This window comes from Alligator sinensis, unplaced genomic scaffold (genome assembly GCF_000455745.1).
Source record: "Alligator sinensis unplaced genomic scaffold, ASM45574v1 scaffold135_2, whole genome shotgun sequence".
Lineage (NCBI taxonomy): Eukaryota > Metazoa > Chordata > Crocodylia > Alligatoridae > Alligator > Alligator sinensis.
This window is the reverse complement of record NW_005842067.1, coordinates 1,780,999-1,802,103: the sequence shown is the minus strand read 5'-3', so window position 1 is coordinate 1,802,103 and position 21,105 is coordinate 1,780,999. Positions and strand designations below refer to the sequence as shown.

At 41.4% G+C, this 21,105-nt stretch overlaps 2 protein-coding genes across 4 annotated transcripts in view; one reads left to right on the top strand and one right to left on the bottom strand.

The window, feature by feature from the left end:
• The first annotated feature begins 150 nt into the window (after positions 1–150).
• CCNI2 (cyclin I family member 2) overlaps positions 151–21,105 on the top strand; it is a 25,385-nt gene continuing 4,430 nt past the window's right edge. Inside the window, exons 1-7 of one of the 2 annotated variants that reach the window (XM_014519916.2) lie at positions 151–644; positions 1,553–1,718; positions 2,788–2,922; positions 3,960–4,034; positions 5,237–5,377; positions 6,506–6,736; positions 7,577–9,919. In XM_014519916.2, coding sequence (XP_014375402.1) covers positions 175–644; positions 1,553–1,718; positions 2,788–2,922; positions 3,960–4,034; positions 5,237–5,377; positions 6,506–6,736; positions 7,577–7,981 — 1,623 coding nt within the window. In that variant the 5' untranslated portion in view covers positions 151–174 and the 3' untranslated portion in view covers positions 7,982–9,919. Of the gene's footprint in view, positions 645–1,552; positions 1,719–2,787; positions 2,923–3,959; positions 4,035–5,236; positions 5,378–6,505; positions 6,737–7,576; positions 9,920–21,105 lie in introns of those variants that run through there. The other variant, XM_025204071.1, reaches the window with a different exon arrangement.
• SEPT8 (septin 8) overlaps positions 16,190–21,105 on the bottom strand; it is a 34,523-nt gene continuing 29,607 nt past the window's right edge. For both annotated transcript variants that reach the window (XM_006023558.3, XM_006023559.3), the window contains exon 10: positions 16,190–19,568. In XM_006023558.3, coding sequence (XP_006023620.1) covers positions 19,565–19,568 — 4 coding nt within the window. In that variant the 3' untranslated portion in view covers positions 16,190–19,564. The remainder of the gene's footprint in view (positions 19,569–21,105) is intronic.

Genomic DNA, 21,105 nt, shown 5'->3' with positions numbered 1-21,105 from the left:
AGACAGACGGACAGGAAGTTTCGGCCGGGTCGCTGCCTGTTGGTTTTTTTTGAAAGAGTCGCTCGTGTGTGCGTGACACCGCCGCGCCGCGCCGCTCCGCTCCCTCCCTCCTCGCTGAGCTGCGTTTGTCTAGGCCCAGCTCCCTTGCGGAGATCCACGCGTAATTGCTTCCCCATGGTTGCTCTGGGATTGGGGGTCAGACGGGCCCTGCCAGGTTCATCGCCACCGACTTGTCTTCCTGCAAAGAGAAGCAGACTAGCTCGCCCCTGCCCCTGCCCCTCCGCGTGCATCGCCTGGGCTCCCGCGGGTCGCGCTCTCCGGGGCGCAGCGCTACTGAAAGCCGAAGGCCCGTGCGGTGTTTCTGCACTCGGTGGGAAAGGGGAAAACACGCACCGAGGAGCTCCAGCTTTCGTTAGAAACGCAGAGCCGGTTCCAGAAGATTCACGCAGGCTTTGGAGCCGTAACAGAGCTGTAGAAAACAGCGATGGGAGCTTTCAGGAAGCACAGATTAGGAAGCTAGAGCCCTCCGCTCGCTACAAAGAAGAGAACTTGTCCACAACCAACCTTGGACTGCATTTTGCAGAAGAAACTCAGTGCCTGAGGCTCACGCTCCTTTCCCTAAGCAACCCCAGAGGCTCTGAACCGTAAGCAGGAATAGCCTTAATTTCCGGCTGACAATGAAATTCATATTTCTTGATGCTGAAGTGTAATTGCTGTGACCCGAGACCTTCCGGGTCACACGTGCGTAACCTGGAGCTTCTGTTAGAGGGTTTTTCTAACACTTCTGATGTTACTGTTGGTTCAAAAATATTTTGAAAACCCTTCCCTCTGTGAGCGGTGGCTTTGGCACTTCTAACAGCAACAAGAATTTTTTTTTAATCTAGCTTGCTTTATCGGTAGCTAACTTGCCAGTTTCTCTCCACGGCTTGACTAACGGAAGGTCTTTGTTTGCATTTTTTGGCTCTTATTAACGTTTGGATGTATGGTCTGGAGTGAAAACACTGCAGCAGAAGTTAGCTTCAGACTTTTAAGCAAAGTTTGACTGGAAGCTAACAACCTGTTTGCAAACAATTATGTTTGTATTTGGCTTTGTGTGAAAACGAGGGCGATGAAGCTATTTTATATTAAATTAAAAACGCTCGGCTTCTGCTTTCCGTAAGTTTTAATATAGAAGAAAAAAGATGACTGTGGTTTTTAAAATAATTGGGAACCTAGATTTATTCACGGGGAGTTGAGTGTGGGAGCCTCAGCAACCTAAGTAATAGATGCCCGTGCATGAGATGCAAGTATTTACGCAGCCTGGGAAATAAGGAACTTCAGATAACTGCATAGCTGAGATATATTTGATTCACAATGAGCCTGAACTCGGTCCCAGGAAAGTTGATGGCAAAACTGTCACTGACTGAGATGAAAGCAAAATTGGGCTCTTGCTCCTAACATCCTTGCAAGCAAGCCAGGACTGCTCTTTAACTGATTCTCTCTATTTTAAATCTGTGGGAGCCATTGTGAATCTACACAGAGTTTTCTAAGGAGCAACAGGACTGTCTTACAGTGTTCCAATGTTGTTGGGTTCAGACAGCTGTGCCTGCCAGGGGAACCAGGCCATGAAGTATACCAGACTTTCCGAGAACCAGAGGCTTGCCCTCCAGTTGGAGAATGCCCTTGCCAGGGAGGCTCGGCTTTGGAAGGCGCCAGTCTTTCAGAATTTCACACTGAAGGTATTTTTCCTGGTCTCTCAGGGAGGGAACGTGGGATCCAGATGAGTTTCCAAAAAAAATTACTTAAAATGCAGTCCTGATCCTGTCGTGTGTCACACATGTATGGAAGGGTCAGTTAGCAGGGATGGGATTGCAGGATAAGGGTCCATGCTGATCTAGGTTTGAACTGAATGTTGTAACATGTTTGTGCCAAAACAACCAGAAAAACCATGAAAAACCCTGGAGCAGCAATTGGATAACAGAAAAGCAAATTTTTAATTGGTTTTTAATCCTTGGTCTGATGCATGCTTACTGGCAAAATCTACTGCATTTCTGTCACTCAAATGAGAGCAAGAGAAGGTATGCTGGGACTCATTCTGTTCTTCCCTCTTTGACTCGCTCTTTTACCTGGGGGAGCCTCTTTACCTTGCCATCTCTGTTTCCCCAACTACTTAAACGGGCAAATAGTGTTTGCCCACTTTTGTAAATTCTCTGAAAGACAGAGCAAGATCGTCTTTGAAATGCATTTCAGCTTTCCCAGTAAGATGGAAGTGCTATGTTCCAGCAAGGCATTATAATTAATGAACCTGGCAATATCCCCTAAATGGATAAGATGAAGAAGGATGTAAAACAGGTTAACGGCGAACATTACCTGAATCATCCTCTTTAATTTCTGCCATGGGCCTATCATACAGTTGTAGGTGCTCTTCCACTAGCATTTAAATGTATGCTGTACATCAGCTATGATTGCATAATGTCAGTAAACAGAAATAACTCTTCCCCTCCCCTTGGAGCAAGTCCTTATGAGAAAAGCTGATAGGCCTGAAAACACATCCTTTCCTATAGTGAACTGGGGCTTTTTCACGTTGGGGGCAAAGTACATGCAAGACACAAGGACTCTCCACTGTGTGCAAAGCTAGGGGCTATCAGTTTAACCCCCTTCAGCCCTCAAGATTCTCTCTCTTCCTGGAATAAGAGTATAATGAGCTGTTGACTGGAGCGTGGAAGTATTTGTATTTTAAATCCAAAGCATGGTTGGGTTTTTTTAACAAACCATTAATTGTGTCTTGACTTTATCTCTGCACCCCAGGGCACAGATATCTCTCCATGGTATTATCAGAAAGCAGTTCTCTGGATTGCAGAAATAAGCTCACAGTTCCAGTTTTACCCAGAAACATTTGCCTTGGCTATCAACTTTCTTAACCGGTTATTGGCATCAGTGAAGGTAAAGATTATCTTTGGCAGTATTCTCTTATGATTTTAACATTAACTAGTAGTGCAAGAGGTACAGAATCGGTTTGCATTTGCAGCTAGGCAAAATGCCAGCCTTTAGAATCATCCAGATAGCGGACTTCTACCAAGTAGAGCTCTCGGGTAGCAACTTGGGTTGTGACTCATGTGAGCACTGAAGTGTATACATAGAGCTGGCTCTGAACTTACATGACTTGAGACATAAGCATAAGGTTAAGTTTAAAGCATATATTTAAATTTTGTTAAGGGGATTATCCTGAATCGCAGTCAAAGGCCATTATAAACACTGACTTCACAATTCACGCAGCTGCTTGTCGCTTATATCCATTCATTGAAAAAAATCAGTAGTTTGTAGAAAATGATGGGCCTGATTTGGACTTGCTGCAGTCCAAAGAGTTGAGTCTAAGCCCTGGTCTGGACTCAAATTAAAGGATGCCCCAGGTCACCAAGCTGGAAATGGGTCGCTACTTTGGGCTGGGGAATCAAAGGTAGTCAGGCTCGACTCTATCCTTGTGTACCATTGGCTGCAGATCAGGTGCACCTTAAATCACTCTAGCTGCATAGGCCTTCCAGGCTTGGGTGGTCTTTGACCTTATTTGATGGATCAGATCCTTCTCGCTGAAATCAGTGGCAACACTGAGCAGAAGAACTGAACCTCTCATGTCTGATTGCCCAGCTTCTGATATGGCATTGGGAAAAATGCAAACCTAGCATTCAGCCTGAATTATGACACTGCAGTTTAGGATGCAATCTCCATTGGATGTTCTCAGGAATGGTGAGATCCTACAGTGAAAACTCACCTGCAGCAAGGAAGGGATTTACTCCACTTTAATTGTGGCTTGCCTTGCTTTTTTATAGTTTCAGGTTAACTTTTACGTAACAGAAATTAAGGTCTGAGGTCAAAGCAGGTGCAATACAAGCTGAAGTTTAAGCACTGTGCAACTCAGTAGCAGCTGCTGATTTTATGCAAAAAAAGTTGTATATGCTCAGTGTTTTGCTTTTTCCCTTCAGGCGCAGCTAAAATACCTTCGGTGCATTGCAATTGCCTGTCTTGTCCTTGCAGCAAAAATCAACGAAGAAGATGAGGTCTGTTTAATTTTAAGTACCATACACGTATTCCTGGGCATTGTTTAAAGTAATTCACATTTCCGGGCTTTTGCCAATGGTCACCATATCTCCATGCCTTGATTAAGTCATCTGTACCATGGGAACAGCACCATGGGGACTTGTGTTAGCATTGCTTAACTAACATTTGGGAAGTTCTAGGACTCCGTTGGATGAAAGGTTTATTATTAAGGCTCTGTGCTTTTGTTGTGGTGCAGTGATGGGCAACTAGATGGAAGAAACAAGAGGGTTATTGTTCTCCAAAGGAAGGTTAGAAGATATGTGTTTGTAACTTGCTTGGGGCAAATTATACAAACATGGATTGGGTCTCGGTTGATTTACGGTACTCAAATTCAGCAACTGCATGCTTGAATTTCATATAATCTATGAAAATGGTCTGGTTTTAATCATATGGCTAAAATCTCTTGCAGCATTTTGAAAGTATTTACTGAAAAATCTATTATGGATTCTTCTTTCACCTTTTTTAAAAAGATCATTTATAATGACAGAAGCTTAAAATTGTTTCTGCAAAACACTTAAGACTGAGGCAGAAGGATTTAAAAAAATCGAAATCTAGCCAAACCTCTCTCTTTAAAATGAAACAAATGGAGAAGAGCCCTTTGTTCAAGGCCTTTTAAAATATCATGAAATACAAGAACATGCTGGAACTTGAACGTTCTTTGAAAATGTCTGTGTCTTGGAAAGCTGTCCAGGAGTGCGCTCAAGCCCTCACTCAATGCATGTTGGAGGTTGTCAGGCAGTATTTCTCCCCAACTATGCAAGAGAAGTTGAGTCGGTGACCACAGGAAATCAGATGACCAGAATTAAAGACAAAAGCAATGGCACAGGTCAACAGGAAGTTTCAGAGATGCTGTCACAACAGCAAAGTAGAGAGACTGAGGTAGCAGTGTTCCTACATCATAGAGTGTATATTGAACAGGGTCACGTTCCTCCCTGCTTCTGTGCAACATGACCCTCTCCCCTGGCCTTAATAGATTGGTACCCAGTTACAGCTGGCAGTTTGACACAAGACATTTGTCTGGGACAGGAGTTACTGAGGAAAATTTGCATGCTACTTGGCAGGCCAACCAGTCAGGTCCGTTTTCATGTGCATACAAATAACCGCAGACAACCTTGTGTAGGAAGTTGGCTTCTTTATTATTTATTATTTTCAATTTGTACAGGTAATACCATCAGTGAAGAAGCTTGCAGTGCAGAGTGGTTGTAAATGCTCTCCAGCTGAGATTTTGAGAATGGAAAGAATTATACTAGATAAACTTCACTGGGATCTTTACACAGCAACACCTATGGAATTCTTAAACACTGTAAGCACTACATTTTGCAAAAGCCTAAACTAATTTTGCTTCTCTCTCTCATTTATTTATTTTTAAGTAAACAGCTCTCTCACCAGATAAGACTAGAAAACACAGATGCGCTCACATGCGCGCGCGCACACACCCCTCACCTATGCAGTGACTTGCAAAGCCACTTATTTTTAGCTATCTGCAAGACTTTTAAAGAACGTGACAGTGACAACGTTTTTGTTTGAAACATACTGCCATTCCAAACTTTCCATTTTTTTTTCAAAAATTATTCAACCAGACTCCCATTTTTAAAGGACAACTAAAATTGACTTTAAAAAGATTCTCATACTGCACAACTATACTCCATTTTTATTATTTTTTTAAAATACACACTGCAAAAATATTTCTAACTATTTCCATTCTATTAATACTGTACATAGAAAGCTGTCAGAGTGTTTGCTACATCTCACACACCAGTGTCTTCTAAACCCATCTCTCTTTCCCCTGCTGTAACTTGACCCTTGTTTTAGGTTTTAGACCATACTGATCTGGCACTTAGTCACATTGTGGTTGCTAAATATTTTATAGAAACAACAGAACTTTTCTCTAAGAAATGAATGTATGCTGGTAAGGCAAAAATCATGTGGCACAAACATGTCATGAGCATTTGTTCTTATGGCAATGTGAGGGTACTTAACCCATGTTAGGCTGTTGATTGATTATGACAACTGCCTAACATAGCCAGGTGCTTGCAATCTGAATCTGCTGAGAAGACTGAATAGTGACAATTGCTTTTACTCTCATCTGCTGGTCTAAATATGTTTTGCTTGTTTTTTTTATTTGAGTATCTGAACCAAGATTAACTTCCTAAACTGGCCATCCTGGTAATGCAGTGACTTCAGAATTTCTGCTAGAAAACACAGACCTTTACATTCATTATAAGCTTGAAACAGTTCAGTGGTTGGCAAGTACAAACACAAACCAAGTCACACATGGTAACAAGGAAAAAAAAAAATCTCTGAGCTTCCTGATATGAATCAAAATTAGCTTGCGCTTTTGGTCAATAACATGAAACATACAAAGTTCACTGTTGACCTTTGCTTTTTTTTTTTATATATATATATTTTTTTTTTTTTCTCTTCTCTCCAGTTCCATGCCATGGTGATGTCCAATTGGCCCCATCTACTAAATGGGTGGGCTCAGATGAATCCTTCCCGCCATGTTGCATTCTTGACCAAACAGCTACAGCATTGTATGGCATGCCACCAACTACTGCAGTTTAAGGGCTCCACATTGGCTTTGGTGATCATCACCTTAGAGTTGGAGAGGCTGATGCCTGACTGGTTTCCTGTTATTACTGATCTGCTAAAAAAAGCACAGGTAGGAGTCAAAATGGCCTCCAACCACAAACTTGAGGCGTATGCACAGATAAATTCATAAAGCCTGTTCTGTAATTATAGTCAATATTGCTGCTGTTAAATGTGCGTTCTCAGTTACATATGCATCTTGGGACCCATCTTCCTTTTGCTACAAACTCAGTGATAATGGGAGTAACACATTTATGGAGGAGTGTCTCAAATGTGATTCACAGTCTGTAACTGGGATTTCTAGCAAGAGCTTAGCATCCCACAGCTGCCGTTGTTCTCTGTGGGACTTGCAAGGTGCTCAGCACCTGCACATGCCTATCCCTTAAGGTTTAGGGCTGCAAGAATCTATTAGTGCATTTATGCCAGCTGAAAAACAATTGGTCTTGGCAGTTATGGATAGAGGAAGGCCATACCCCACCTCCAGAGCATCTGTGTTTCTTGAAACTGAGTCATTACTACTGATTTACAAAAACACGCATGCTCTTTAAAAATATGGCCACTGTCTGCAGCCTGAAAGCCTGTAGCCCAAGGATTTATTCCCAAATTTGCTACTGGCTCATTATCTCACCTTGGGCTAGTCAGCCACTTAATCCACAGGCCCTTGTCTCCTCACCAGGAAATCTGGGATAAAATATTTACCCACCTTTTGCTAGGTACTTTGAGATCTACAGAGGTGAAGCTCTATGTCAGTGCCAAGATATTATAAACTATAGGCAGAGGAAGTCTGATGCATTTTCTCTTTTCACCGAATATATTAGACTTGCACATTTAATAGAGCATTGACCAGAGTACAGAATAATTTAACAAGCTGGAGGGGAAAAAAAAAAAATCAGACCTGTTTCTGTCATTACAGGTAGACAGCGTCAAGTTTATCCACTGTAAAGAGCTTGTGGATCAGCAGCTGCTGCTTTCACAAGCATCCAATGCCGTTTATATTTTTAATCCTGCCAACCGAGTCATCCAAGCCCGTCCCAAGGGAAGTCTGCCCTACCCTTATCCTGAACTGAAGATTTCACAGGAAGTTAGTTCGAAGATGACCACGAACCAGTCAGTTCCAGCAACTTTTGTGCCTATGACAGCCAAAAGCTGTGACGAGAGCATGGAGACAGACGAGTTCTACGATGGGTTCAGGCATCTGTACAATGAGGAAGGAGTCCCAGAGGGTGGAAGGGCTAGTATTGCTAATTCACGCAATAATCTGGTACAGGGGGAAAATGGATCTCCTTGTCCTCCATTACAACCCCCTGAAATAGCTTAGAAGAGACCGTAGCTGCAGCCGGTACGTAGGTCAAGACAAATGGAATAGTAGATGCAGCAAAATGGAAGTACTGGGGGTTTCTGCTAGGATAATGCCAAAAGGCTTAACTTGCTGCCTCCTAAACCAGTGTTTGTTTGCTCCTTTCCCCCAGTTTTTACTTGAGCTGGACGAAAGCCCCCACAGGTATGAATAGCTGAAATCAAACAACTCAGGGATGTGAGTTCAGCAGATGGGGGCTGCACACTGCATTGGGGGAACCAACCTTCTTGGGACACTTGCTTCTGCTCCCAGTTGTGTCCGCAATGTGACAGCTTCAGCCATTTCACTGAGACTCCCAATATTGCCTCTCCTCTCTCAGACTTTATAATTTAAATAGCTGCATTTGAGAGAAGCAGGAGGTGCAATGTGGTGATGGGAGCATTGCACTTACAACAGGTCTGCTACACTATTCCTTGGTGGGACCAAATTTAGGACTGTAAGAGCAAATGGTGAGATGCTGTGAGAGTAGTCCACACTTCCAGGTAAGAAACCCCAGTTCTATGTGGGCCTGATCCCACAATCGAAGGGAGCATTGGGTGCTAAGCATCTTTCAGAATCAAACCATGAGGGCCTAACTCAAAGCTCATTACAACAAATGGAAGACTTCCCCTGGATTCCAGTGGGCTTTGCCTCCAGACTGCACAGAGTAGGCTGTGCAACTCCATTCTGTTCACATTGCAACATTCCTTTCTTTCCCTGCCTTCCCAAACTTCTCATAAGGGGTATTTAAAAAAAAAACATCATCTTTGCCTTACCTGCTCCTCTTTGCAGCAAAGCAGTTAAATTGACTTTCACAGTGTGTAACCGTTTCTCACTTTTAAAGCAGCTTTATACATTTTCTAAAGGAAAGGGTAGGTTTATTACTCTTTACTACTTTTTTTTTAATGGGGCCAGGTTTTTAAGGTGACTGTGTGTGTTAATTTGGAAGCATAAATCAGAACAGTACTGTGCAGTAATAGTGCAGGCACAGATCCTGCTAGTTCTGGCAGTCTAAAAGCCCCTTATGGGTGTGTGTAAGGATGACCTTTGCCAGGGCTCATCATATAGAGCATATGCCAGCAATGGCCCCTTCCATTTACTCTTGATGTAAACCTGGAGGCAGGGTCATGGACTCAAGTGCCATCCTCATGCTGATAATGGTCTTACCCAAACCTTGATCTGCTAGACAACAGCACTCACTGGTGTAAGATGAGGTTTCTTGCTCATCTCTTCTCACCTTGTGCTTATGGGAGTTGCTTCTCTGCACCTGTGTTTGCAGGATCTCAGTCTTAGATTAGTGGGTAAATTAGCAGATTTAATTTAGGGATTGTTCTGTTGAAATGCTGCCAGCGGGGAGATGAGCTTCATGTGCGTGCATGTGTGTGTTTAGGCAGCATCTTATTTTTTTTAAACTGCAAAAAGCATGGTGCTAAATGTACCAAAAATTTGCTACTGAAGTGAAGACTTAACGCAAGTGCCAGTTGTGAGTACAAGTGCATTCAAATAAGCACTGGGACTCTGGGAGAAATTGTCAGGGTCACCACAAACTGTGAATGCTGTGCTTTCAGGAGTGCGAACAAGAAGATTCCTTACAGATGGTTGGTCTCTGCACAGCCTGTGTGATTGCAAGGAGGTAGTGTGAAGTGGAAATGAAAAATAATGCACTATTCCAGAATAGAAAATGTTTACAAGCCTTGCACACATCTGGATGACTATTTGTGGAGGGGCTTGGAATGTTATTTATTCATCCTGCCTGAGTAGCATAAGGAAGGTTTCCATTTTGTGGTAGGACCAAAAAAAAAAAAAGAAAGAAAGAAAAAGCAGCACCTTCCTTTTCTATTGTATACTGTGACTTGACTGCCTGACTTTCAAAAAGGCAAGTTGTCTTTTGTAGTTTTCATTAAATAAAACATAACCCAAGTCCTGGCTTCCTGAGTGTGTTCTTTGAGCTGCAGAACATAAGAGTCTGGAGTGGAACCATATTCTGCTCTGACTCCAGTCTGTTCAGTTCCTGTGAATCTAATGAAGTGAACCTGGGTTCACAAAAGCTTGTGCTCCATATATCTTATTTAGTTAGTCTGTAAAGGTGTAGATCTACTTTGCCTTCAGTCCCTATGAAGCCGGTGGTACTGTGTTAGGGTATCCTGTCAGGGCCCAGTTTGGGCTCAGGATCATTTCCTCATGCAACTTCTCTCCCTTTACTATCCCTAGCATGGCTGCAGTCAGAACCACAACATGCAGATGCAGCGCTAATCTAGACGAGCAGTTAACAGGTAGAAAACTACTGTGGCAAGTTACAGTACAGGTAGCTACTCTAGTCTATGCTGACTCCTTGTCCAGACAGTCATTTATTTCCTAGAACAGACAGAAGAACAAGTGTGGTATCTTCTCCTGAGTCTGAGCAATGCTTTAGCATTTCACCTCCTGATGCATGCTTAAGACGAGGCTTGGTTTGGCCACCACTAATGCACTGTGCAGGTATAAGCTTGGTCTCATTCATATTAAGGCTGAATTCTTCAGCTAACATTGAATTACAAAAATTGACTCAAGGGAAGATAAACCTGAAACATTTGGTCTGGGACTGGAAGGGCCCTGGGAAAGAGGGAGTGTAGCCTATCTCAGTACTGCAAACACCTTCTCACCTATTAAGTGGTCAGTAAATGGGTTTGATTATTGCTGGTAGCAAACTTTTCTAGGCTTTGTTTCATCACTTCATGTAGCATGTGAAATTATCTACAGTAAATCATTTGTGCAACTCTTTCTTCAAGATGTTTCCTCCATCCTCATTTCCTTGTTGACATGCAAGCATTTTGAGATTCTGACTCGCAAGCAAAACATAAATGTGAACCATCACATAAGCATGTATGTACAGAGTAAAATCTTGCACTCCTCTCCCTGACCTCATCAGGTCTCTCATTTATGAAACATACCCCAATGGAAAAGGTTATATGCTACAGTTAAAGCATGTTGCAAACAATCGGATCCAAGTGCGAAGAAGTTCCTGCAGACCAGCGTTCGTCAGAGTAGGTTTATCACTACAGCACTTGATGTGCAGTGATCTACCAGAACATTTAATTTATGCAGCTACACAAATAAGGAAATTCTTGTGGCCAGGAAAAGAGCAATCAAAAAGAAAAAGGAGTTTTAGATTCATAACTCTTTTCCCTTAAATCAATTTCCGACAGGGCCAGGAATGAGCTAACATTTCACACAAAGACACCTGGCTACAGTAGAACTGGCTTCAGAATTGTCACTGCGTCAAGTCCATCAAATATCCTATCTCCATCAGGTACCAACACCAAAATCTTCAGGAAAGAGTTGTAAAAAACTAGACAATTAACCCTCCAACTAGACAACGCAGCAATGTGCCGGGGAAAAAGTCTCTTCCCAAATTCCAGTCAGTTACTAGCTCATAGTTTTGCAGCATGACAGTCAAAACACTAGATATATTTTACCTTAAATTAAGGTAACCAACAACATTGTATCAATGTCACACTGCTTTTTAAAAAAAAAAAATAAATGCTACAGTAAATTCTACTGTCTTAATAGCCAGAGACAGTGTGTCCCATCAGTGTGTTATGCTTTCCGTATAAAGGATTTCCCTTTCTATCACCACCACCATATACATTTTAGTGAGTTGCTAGTGCATTTCTTTTAAAACTGGCTTTACAGCTTTTAGTCCACTTAGCTCATACAGTGCTAGCAATGCACTGGAGGGCTACCCTGTCCTAGCACTATGTTACCTCATATAGGAGTTTTCAGCATCTTCCCCACGGGCATCTTCTCCTGGGCATGTGCTTATGCTCGCGTTCCTCCTCTTCCAAGATGTAGCCACAGCATCAAACAAGTTATACAGATACTCTGAAATGCTTGTAGGAGAGTTTAATTTTAGTTTGTTAACATGACAAAGCCTCTATTGCTATTTAAAGCCTCACCTAAGGTGCTCTATTAGTCAGCCTCAAGGAACAAAAACTCTCAAAACCCACAATCATCCAGGTGTGTTTGAACTAAATTATTTTGGCAGGGACATTCTGATGATCCTCTCCTAGGACAGGTCACCTTCGGCAGGCTGCCAAGTGCTGAGCTCGTGACTGCTAGGAGAAGATCATCAGAACTGATCCTGTTCTCAGCACAGACCTACTCCCACTGCAGTACAAGGTGTCTTACCATTGGCTTTTACGGCAGCAGCAGCAGCTAGCACGCAATCCATTGTGCTCAACTGAAGTTTTGTTTCAGACTCCACGATTTGGCTCATGGTGCAGGCCCCAAAAAGGTACATATCTAATTGTTGAGCAGAGCTCTGGCTCCACGTGGTTCTGGGTCCTACTCCGATGCTTGTGGAATAAAAACCTCCCTCCAGACTCCTGTCAGGGACAGCCCTAAGCATGAGGAAGACCCTCATCGAACAAAAGCTGGCGCCCATACCACACGGCCCCTTCTTCAAGGCACGTGCTGGGGCAGAGAAGGTGGCAAGATCAGGATCTCCTGCTGGCTGAAAATGTTCAGCAGTTTAGAGCAACTCCTAGGCTTCTTTAACATGTACTGGAGGTCAGGAGAAGTGAGGAAACAATACATACTGTGGAGCGGTAACCAGCCCCCTGCCAGCACCCAACCATGTTTTTATATTTACTTATTTTGAAAGAGACAAACAGAGGGGACTTGCATTTAGGACTTAAATTTATGGTTAGTTATGACTCTGGACAGAGTGCTCTACTGTTTCACTGGATATATTTAGATTTATTGCAAAATACACTTTTAAAGTTTAGGTTCATTTAATAATTCTGCTTTTTACTAAACCTACCTTTGGTGCAATCAGGGATAATTCTTGTAACTGGTTTATGAGTTCACTTTAAACAAAAACAGAAAATAGGGTTTTTCTGTATTTCTACATATGCCCAGTTTGATGCACAGAAAATGTGCGGGTTTTTTTTTTTACAACAGGTATATGCCTACAGGGTAGATACTGTGGTATAATGTATATACCCTACAATCATGAACTCTACTTGTTTCCAAATCTTTATTTTCAGAATCTAATACCTACAACCGTATCCCCTCCCTTAACATATGTCATTTAGTTGTCCTTTAAAATGGTCCCCTTGTCTCTCAATACAAACATTTGCAGATAGAAAAGGATCCTGGAATTGCAATCCCGTATTACCCATAATTAAGGAATCAAGTGCAAGCACAGAAGTTAGGGAGAGGGAGCTTTGGGAAAGGGATTTTAAACATGAGGCACGTGTGTTATTGTGGTAAAACTGAATAAATGAAAGGGTTTTTTGGTCTATAAAAACTTTCACCATAAATCTACATTGAAAAAATTATACAGAGGAGTTATTGCTAAGAAATATTAGAATCCAGCTGATATGTTAAGGACATTAAAAAGTCTCTAGTTGCATTCCAAAACCAAATTAAGAGAGGAACAAATCAAAACCCATTGTAATGACAGCTTAAACAGCAAGCTGAAAATTGGTTTCATGCTGACACACCAAGATTGTTCCTCTGCTACTTGGAAACTTTGTTCACAGTGTAAGTGCTTACAATGCCTGCTTTGTAAGGATTCTTAACCCCAAAAGTTAGTATTTTGGTTTTAGTGCATGCCATGCATTTAGCCTCAATTAGTGTTTTATCCTTTGGTGAATATCTTAGATTTCATTTATCAAGAAACCTGGTCAAGGAAACTTCTCCAAATCAAAAAGTATAGTACGTCTTAGTTCTTGCTATATAATCTCTTCTGTGCAATATATTGCAAGCTTAAAAGGTAAAAGCACCAATTAATTTCTTCTGCATGAGATGTTTTGGCCTTAATAAATCTTCTAATTAACATGTCTTCCTGATGTTATGGAGCACGCACTGGGAAGATTAAAAAAGCTACAGAAAGAACAAAAGAGAATCAATATTTAAGTTTCAGATAAATCGCATCAAATGTAGACAGCATAAAAGGTCAAAGCAGCACAAATCCTAATGTATGTAGTGTGGTGACATGCAGGGCTAGGAACAAGAGGCATGTTGGATTTTGAACAGCGAGTGCTTTGAGGAAGGATTTTATCATTATCCAGATCTAGGTTGGAACTGGGGGTTTAGAATTGCAACTAGTAACGCTGGAGAAACATGATCACCACCGCACTGGAAATCTCACATGCTATCAAAACACTTCACTGGGAGCAGAGGATGATGGCATCTCCCTCCCTTATACTCAAGTTTAACATAACAGCAGGTCTCTAGTGACTGGTTAATTCAATGGAAACAGAACTTTCAATGATTAGGTGCCAAGATTTGCAAGCCTGTCCGTCTACCAGGGACTCAAAAACTTGATATACTTAGTTGCTACACAGCTCATCCTGTTAAGCAGCAATTGGCTGGGAGGTGAATGATCTGGGTTTTGCGGTTGATCCAGGGCAACAAATGTGTGGCCTGACCTTGGAACCAGCTGTTTGATCTCCAACTCTCAAGTTCCCCTTCTGTAAAATTCCCCATCCATAAAATTATTCCTCCTTCGCAGCAGGGTCATTAATCGTATTAAGCCTAAGTGTTTGTACAAGCCTGTGCCATCTTTATTTGGAAGGTGCTAAGATGTGCAATAAAATTATACTACAGTAATTTCTGTGTTTAGAGAAACACTGTACCAAATTTATCAAGTATTCAATCTTAATTATACCAGATACTAAAGCAACAAGCATTCTTCTCAAGGATTTCTCAATACATCTCACTTATCTGTACAGATCCTCCCACTGTCCTACTAGAATGCATAGTTTTTAAAATGTTTGGAGAGAAAAAGCTGCAAAATGGTTCCTACAGACCACTTGGTATCAAATCCAGGCTCAAGTTTCAAATAGTTGAAAGACGCTCAAATGATTCAACACATATCAAGCCCTTTCTTCACTGAACGTTTCACAGGTTACTCCACCGTGTACAAATAATTCCACTGAGTCCTTTGGTTTAGCATATCATCCACTGGAACTGTGGCTCCACAGGTCAAGACTGCTTCCAAGGAAGCAGAGTTGTCATTTTGTCACTTCCATTTTGAGTAAACCGGCTATCGACCACAGTGTCTAAAGCAACGGCAGCATGGTCTCAATCAGGATCAACTACCAACCAGTGACAGCCAGTTTCCAATGTAACCTTCATCCTCCTTACACAGGGATGGGATTCCAGGGGACTGGGCCATGGGAAGTCTCTTTATCTGGTTCTAATGCCTCCAACTGGATCAAAATTAACTCTGTGCTCCCAGGCAGTTTCTAAGGTAGTACTGTCATGGCTATCAAAGGCTGAAGGTGGTTAGAGATACACTTTATAGACTAACTAATTCAGAGATGCACAAGCTTTTGTGAGCTCACGCTCACTTTTATCAGATGCTGTCATGGCTAACTACTACCTCTATTAAAGGCTGCCCAGCAGTCCCCTGTACACCCCACACACCTCCTCTTTCACTCAGATTCATTCAAATCTCCAGCGTATCAAATATTCATTTTTTAAATTCTGAGCTCCTGACCAGATTTTGTCAAAAGTGCTCTCTATGCCTTAGGTCAAATTCCACCAGATGCTCATATTAAGATGCTGTTATTTATTAACCAGACTCCAAGTTGTGACAGACAACAAACAGGACAAGATGCTAGTTAAGCTACACTCAGTTTAAGAGTTAGCATAGCCCCATGGAGTATAGACTGAGTACCAGACTTCAGTTAGATTTTTAATTAGCAAGGCTCTCAGGAAAAAAAGAAAATACTGTGCATTTGTTTTCCATAACGGTTGAAGGAACTAAGGATATGCTGTGCCCCTGTGTAAGTGCACAGAACTCCTATTAACATCCAGAGGCAGTGTCAGTAGGAGACGACATCCCCAGTATCTTCTTGGGGCACCTTATTAACAGCTTGGGCTCTTTGATAAATCAGAGAAACAGACTGTAGATCTATGCTCATTCACAAAATCTTACAGTCCGAGACGGTTTATAAAAAGTAGTACTTGCTGAGCAGAAAGCAGCATAAATATTGACCCTTAAGATGCTTTTCTGTGAACTGCATAAGAGACTTCATTATTTTTATGCTAAAAAGATCCCAAAGAAAAGTCAACAGAAAACAAATACTCTAGAGCTGAATGAGCTTGCAATTATTACATCATTATTTCATTAGAGATCTATTAATTAGATAATGTAAGTTTGAGAAATCATAGTCAAATAAACGACACCACAAAAACTCAAAATAAATGTGAGATTTAATAAAAGAAATAAGTACAAAGTGAAAGTAAAGAATTGAAAGCCAAAAAAACAGTATGACTGACAGTGAACGAATGCAATATTTTCTGAGTAGCATATTACAAAGAGCAGTTCCACAAATTTCTCCATATTTTCTGAATTTAAAAAAATTAATACCCACTTCTGTGTGAAAACTGCTCCAAGCACAGACAGTCTACAAAATTAAGAGCCATCCAAAGTACATTTAAACTTCAAAAGCAGACAAAATACATGGTAGTAAATGTTTAAATGATAGAAAATGAATATTTTTCATTACCGCCAACCTGTTATATAGATGAATGTAAAAAACATTAAACAAAAACCAACCAACAACAACAACAACAACCAGGAAAAAAAAAACTTATAATGGGATTGCTCTATTTGGGTATAATGCAACCACCCCTTATTTTCTTCTAGCCTACAAACACAAGAGGTAAATCTTCCAATGAGAGTGAGATTAGCGTCACATTATGTTGATAACTTGTTACATAAAGAGTAAGTATGGAACTAATGCACCAAACATAAGTATGGAACTTATGAACCTACGCACCAAACAAAACATTTGGTCTTGGTCAAAAATACGAGAAATCAAGTACTATAAAAAAAATAATTAAAAAAGCATATAATGACTTCCATTGCAGATAATATTATGTTGATTAATCCAAGAGTATTAATGACCAAGTGAAGTTGAGGTCAATATTTAAATAAAAGGACAATGATGTTCATCACAACATGAAGTCAATGCACATATAATAATAATAATTAATAATAATTAATATATTGTTACATACATTCTGAATGTCTTCAACATAAATATACGGAAATCTCTCTAATATGGCCATGGACTTTTTTCGATCCAACTAACATCCTCCAGGAAGTATAGTTACTACTCTACAAAAAAGGTTATTTTCTATTTCTGATGAGCCAATCATCAGAAAATGATTGCATAGATGACCTGAATTTTGGCAGCATGAGATCAGGAGAAAACTCACCGACTGACAAGCTTGATGCAATCACTTGCATACGAGCAAATCACCTAATTCCAGCCCTCATGAATGCTGCCCTTTAAGAAGACAGAAAATAAATAACAATGTGGCTTTACTTGCACGGGGTCAGCAACATGTGGCCCACAGACTGGAACCGGCCTGTGCAGCTGAAGGGTTTTTTTCCTGCTCCTGCGCTGCTGCTGCTTCTCCCAGCCCCCAAGCTGCTCCCTGGCTTCAGGCAGGCCCAGCTTCCAGCAGGTGGGAGGACTGCTTTGGGGTATGGGAGCTGCAAACCACCTCTTTGCTGCCTCTGCTTCTCCACCCCCAGCCTCCCAGCTGTACTGTGGACACAGCTGGAAGCTGCAGGGCCTTAACACAGCTCCCTGCGGGCTCAGAGCTGCGTCTTTGCTGCACCTGGTGGGTTGGGGGAAGGAGGAAAAACAGAGGTCCTCTTCCAGCACCCGCACTGGGGATGCGCAGCTTCCAGCCATGCCCGCGCTGCAGCTGGGAGACAAGGTATTCCATCGCTGACATGCTGCCAAAGCCACCTGGCTCACATTGGACCAGCGCTGGTTTGTTTCAGCCCATGGCTTATTAAAGGTCACTGACCACTGGCTTAGGCAATTAGTCTGTCATTTTTTTATGGAGCTTTCACTTGAATAAGCTAAGCACGATTGGATTTTGTTTTGCAACATGATTGTTTTCAGCTAATTATGTACAAGGATTGTCTTCCTGTATGTGACAATATCCTGTATTCTTCGACCATATCTTCTCTCAACGTTTGACAGTCACTCTTTACAATACATTTAGCTTCAAGAGGCACAGCCTTAAAAAATTAAAATGGTGAGATAAACAGCAAACTCCTGAAGAAGCATTACTAGTCACCATCACCTTTCTTTTTCAGAACGGTCTGTTTTTAAATGTACCTGTTTAACTTTCATGAGGTTCTTACAAATATCAAGTAATACTGTGACATGATTTTCAGTATATTCATTAAAAAGGCCAATATCTGTATAAAAATGCTTCAACACCTGAGCAGGTATTTAAAAAAGCTGCTTTAATAGGATATGTAAGCTGAAGAATCTTAACTTATTAATTTTAGCTAAATGCTCCCTCTGAACTGACCTGCTAAGGGCTCAGGAGCTGCCAGTGCATTTGCTGAAAGACTTCTAAGATCAATCAGAAGAAACCTTTAAAATGAGTGACTAAATAAAACTGGTGCGTTCACTTAGCCAGCTAGGGTTTGCTAAAAAGGCTTTTTTTAATTCTAAAAAAGCACTACAGTGAAGCTAGCATACAATACTAATTTTCTTGTAGCCCAGCACTTGATACTTTTTGATTCTAACTGCTTTTAACTAAGAAAATGGTATCTGAATTCTAGCTAGCACACCCTTCAGTCCTTACCTTGTTTACATACATCATACAAAGACTGGATCCCATAGCTGCTGCTTGAAAAATGTTGATTCTACAGATTCCTATGAGCTCAACCGCCTCAAAAATAAAAATATGGCTTCCAAATATCAGAGAAGCATTGGAGGAAAATGTTTCTGAGAGGAACTGAAGGTGTTGATAGGAACGTAGGTATGTAGTTTCTTTCAGGGTCAGATGGCTTCTCTTCACTATGCATCTGCTTATAGTTACACTTTTGAAATTGCAAACTATTGAAGAATTCAAGATGAACAATCAAGAATCTTTTTCCTTAACAGCAACATGGACTAGTATATTACAAGTGAAGTTACACAAATCCCATAGCTTCACATCTTCCTATTTTAAATGTTCCAACCAAAATGTTAGTATGCATGTGCGCGCGTGCATGCGTAAATTCAAATGGAATGGAAATTCAAAACTCTTTTAAAAGTCTACACTTATTCAAATTAAGACTTTAGATAGAGAAATAAAAATGTTGAGTGGTTTTCACATCATGCAAATGTGGGGGGGAGGAGGGGAACCCAAATCACATTCCAAGGAGCCCCTTTAACCATTAAAAACAACATAATCTGGAAAGTAAATATTCAATCAACTGGTAAAGTGAGCTCAGATGAACAATTACAGTGATGTTATAGGTGGATGCTCAGCCGTCAAATAAAAATAAGTGTCCTCAGTTTCAGGATGAAGTGACTTTGTATAAGGGAATTTACAAAGGGTAAAGTTGACATCCTTAAAAGCTATTTATAAGTCCTGCACAGAAAACAATGAATTGTTACACTGCAACCACTGAAGATGTCCATTTTCTCCTTAACTTTGGTCCACTCAACACAATGTTATGACAGAAGGATCACAAGGTGGGAAACTCAAGCAACTTAAACACATGTAAGTACCAAGTCCACTCTTGGCCTGAAAGTCTGTGTGTGATTAACTGAAAGAAACAAAAACATAAAAAAATGGCATGGATTAAAGTTATGGAAAATGAAACAAAGCAAAATACTAGTGAAAATACACCATGAAATAAAAGAGAGTGCGGCCCTGACACCAAGATTCACAGACTGAATATACCCACCCCAACAAAGGTGGTGTAAGAGTTCAATCTGGGTAGTAACCTCATTCACAAAAGATGACTTCCTTGTTAAAACACAGAACCTTGTTCTTGGAGAATTAACATCTCCATTTCCTTACTTTATTAGAGAGGCAGAAAACCCTTTATTTTGAAATATGACAGGATAAAATGTTAAATACAGGTCACCGTCTTCAAACAGAAACAGGTAGACACTGCCTCTGCTGCTTTTCCTTCCCCATCAGCCTGGGAGTCTCTAGATCCCCAAAGGCTGATACTTATACACTACCAAACAGTAAAGTGAACCTCTCTAGTCAGGCACCACTGCAGCAACTCCTGGAATAGGGAGCTGAAGCATCCCTAAGACTAACACAGCTGTTGTTTTGGCATTCTCACAGCTTAATTCCCCAGTATCCTGCACCTTGTGCAGTCATTTACACCAGGGCAAAGTCAATGTGAAACACTGCCCTTCTGATCTGGCAGCACCAGACACTCACATTGCACTGGTGGTAATGACTACCCCAGGCGCAGAGCATGAGAACTGGGCCCTCCATCTTCACCAACTAACGGAGCAAAAGTTCAGGCTCTGCAATCAAAATGCAGATCTCTCGAGTCGTAATACAGAGTACTCCCTATAAATTCAGCTTTGTAAAGTGTCAGCCCAACTGGAGCTTTTCACCCACACATCCTGTCCCCCAAAGGCAATCACTCTAGAGAAAAGATCTGGGTGTGTGTGTGTGTGTGTGTGTGTGTGTGTGTGTGTGTGTGTGTATTCATGTGCTTTACATGTGAAGGCTAAACAGCACATTCAGGAAGAGGAACCAAAGCATGTTCTCTCTCTTGTCCAGCAGGCGTCACTCTTTGCACTTGTTAAAGCCATTCAGATTCTAACACTTTGGCAATTCAGTGTTGGTCGATGAGCAACTAAATGAGAAAACTGGTTCAGATTTTAAAAGCTAACTAGGCACTTGCACCTCTTTAATATCAATGAGACCGGTGTGTCCAAATCCCCTAGTAAATGAGCTTTTCCCAGCAGACATGTGCTACAACATCCGTCCTATAGACAGAGGTGGGTAGGATGAACTGAGCTATTCTCCTTGAATAATGCCCCTCTGACATGTACTACTGGGATGTTACAAAAAGGTGCAAGTGCCACTTCATGACACTCAGAACCAGTCCAGACAAAATACTAGGGGCAGGTCATGTCAGACCAACCTGATTGCCTTTTACGATCAGGTCACAAAAGCATTGGATGCAGGTGTCACCGTGGATGTAGTCTTTCTGGACTTCAGCAAGGCCTTTGACACTGTCTCCCACCCCATCCTCATTGAAAAACTAGGCGACTGTGGCATCGATGCCTACACAGTCAGATGGATTGCTAATTGGCTGAGGGGTCGTACTC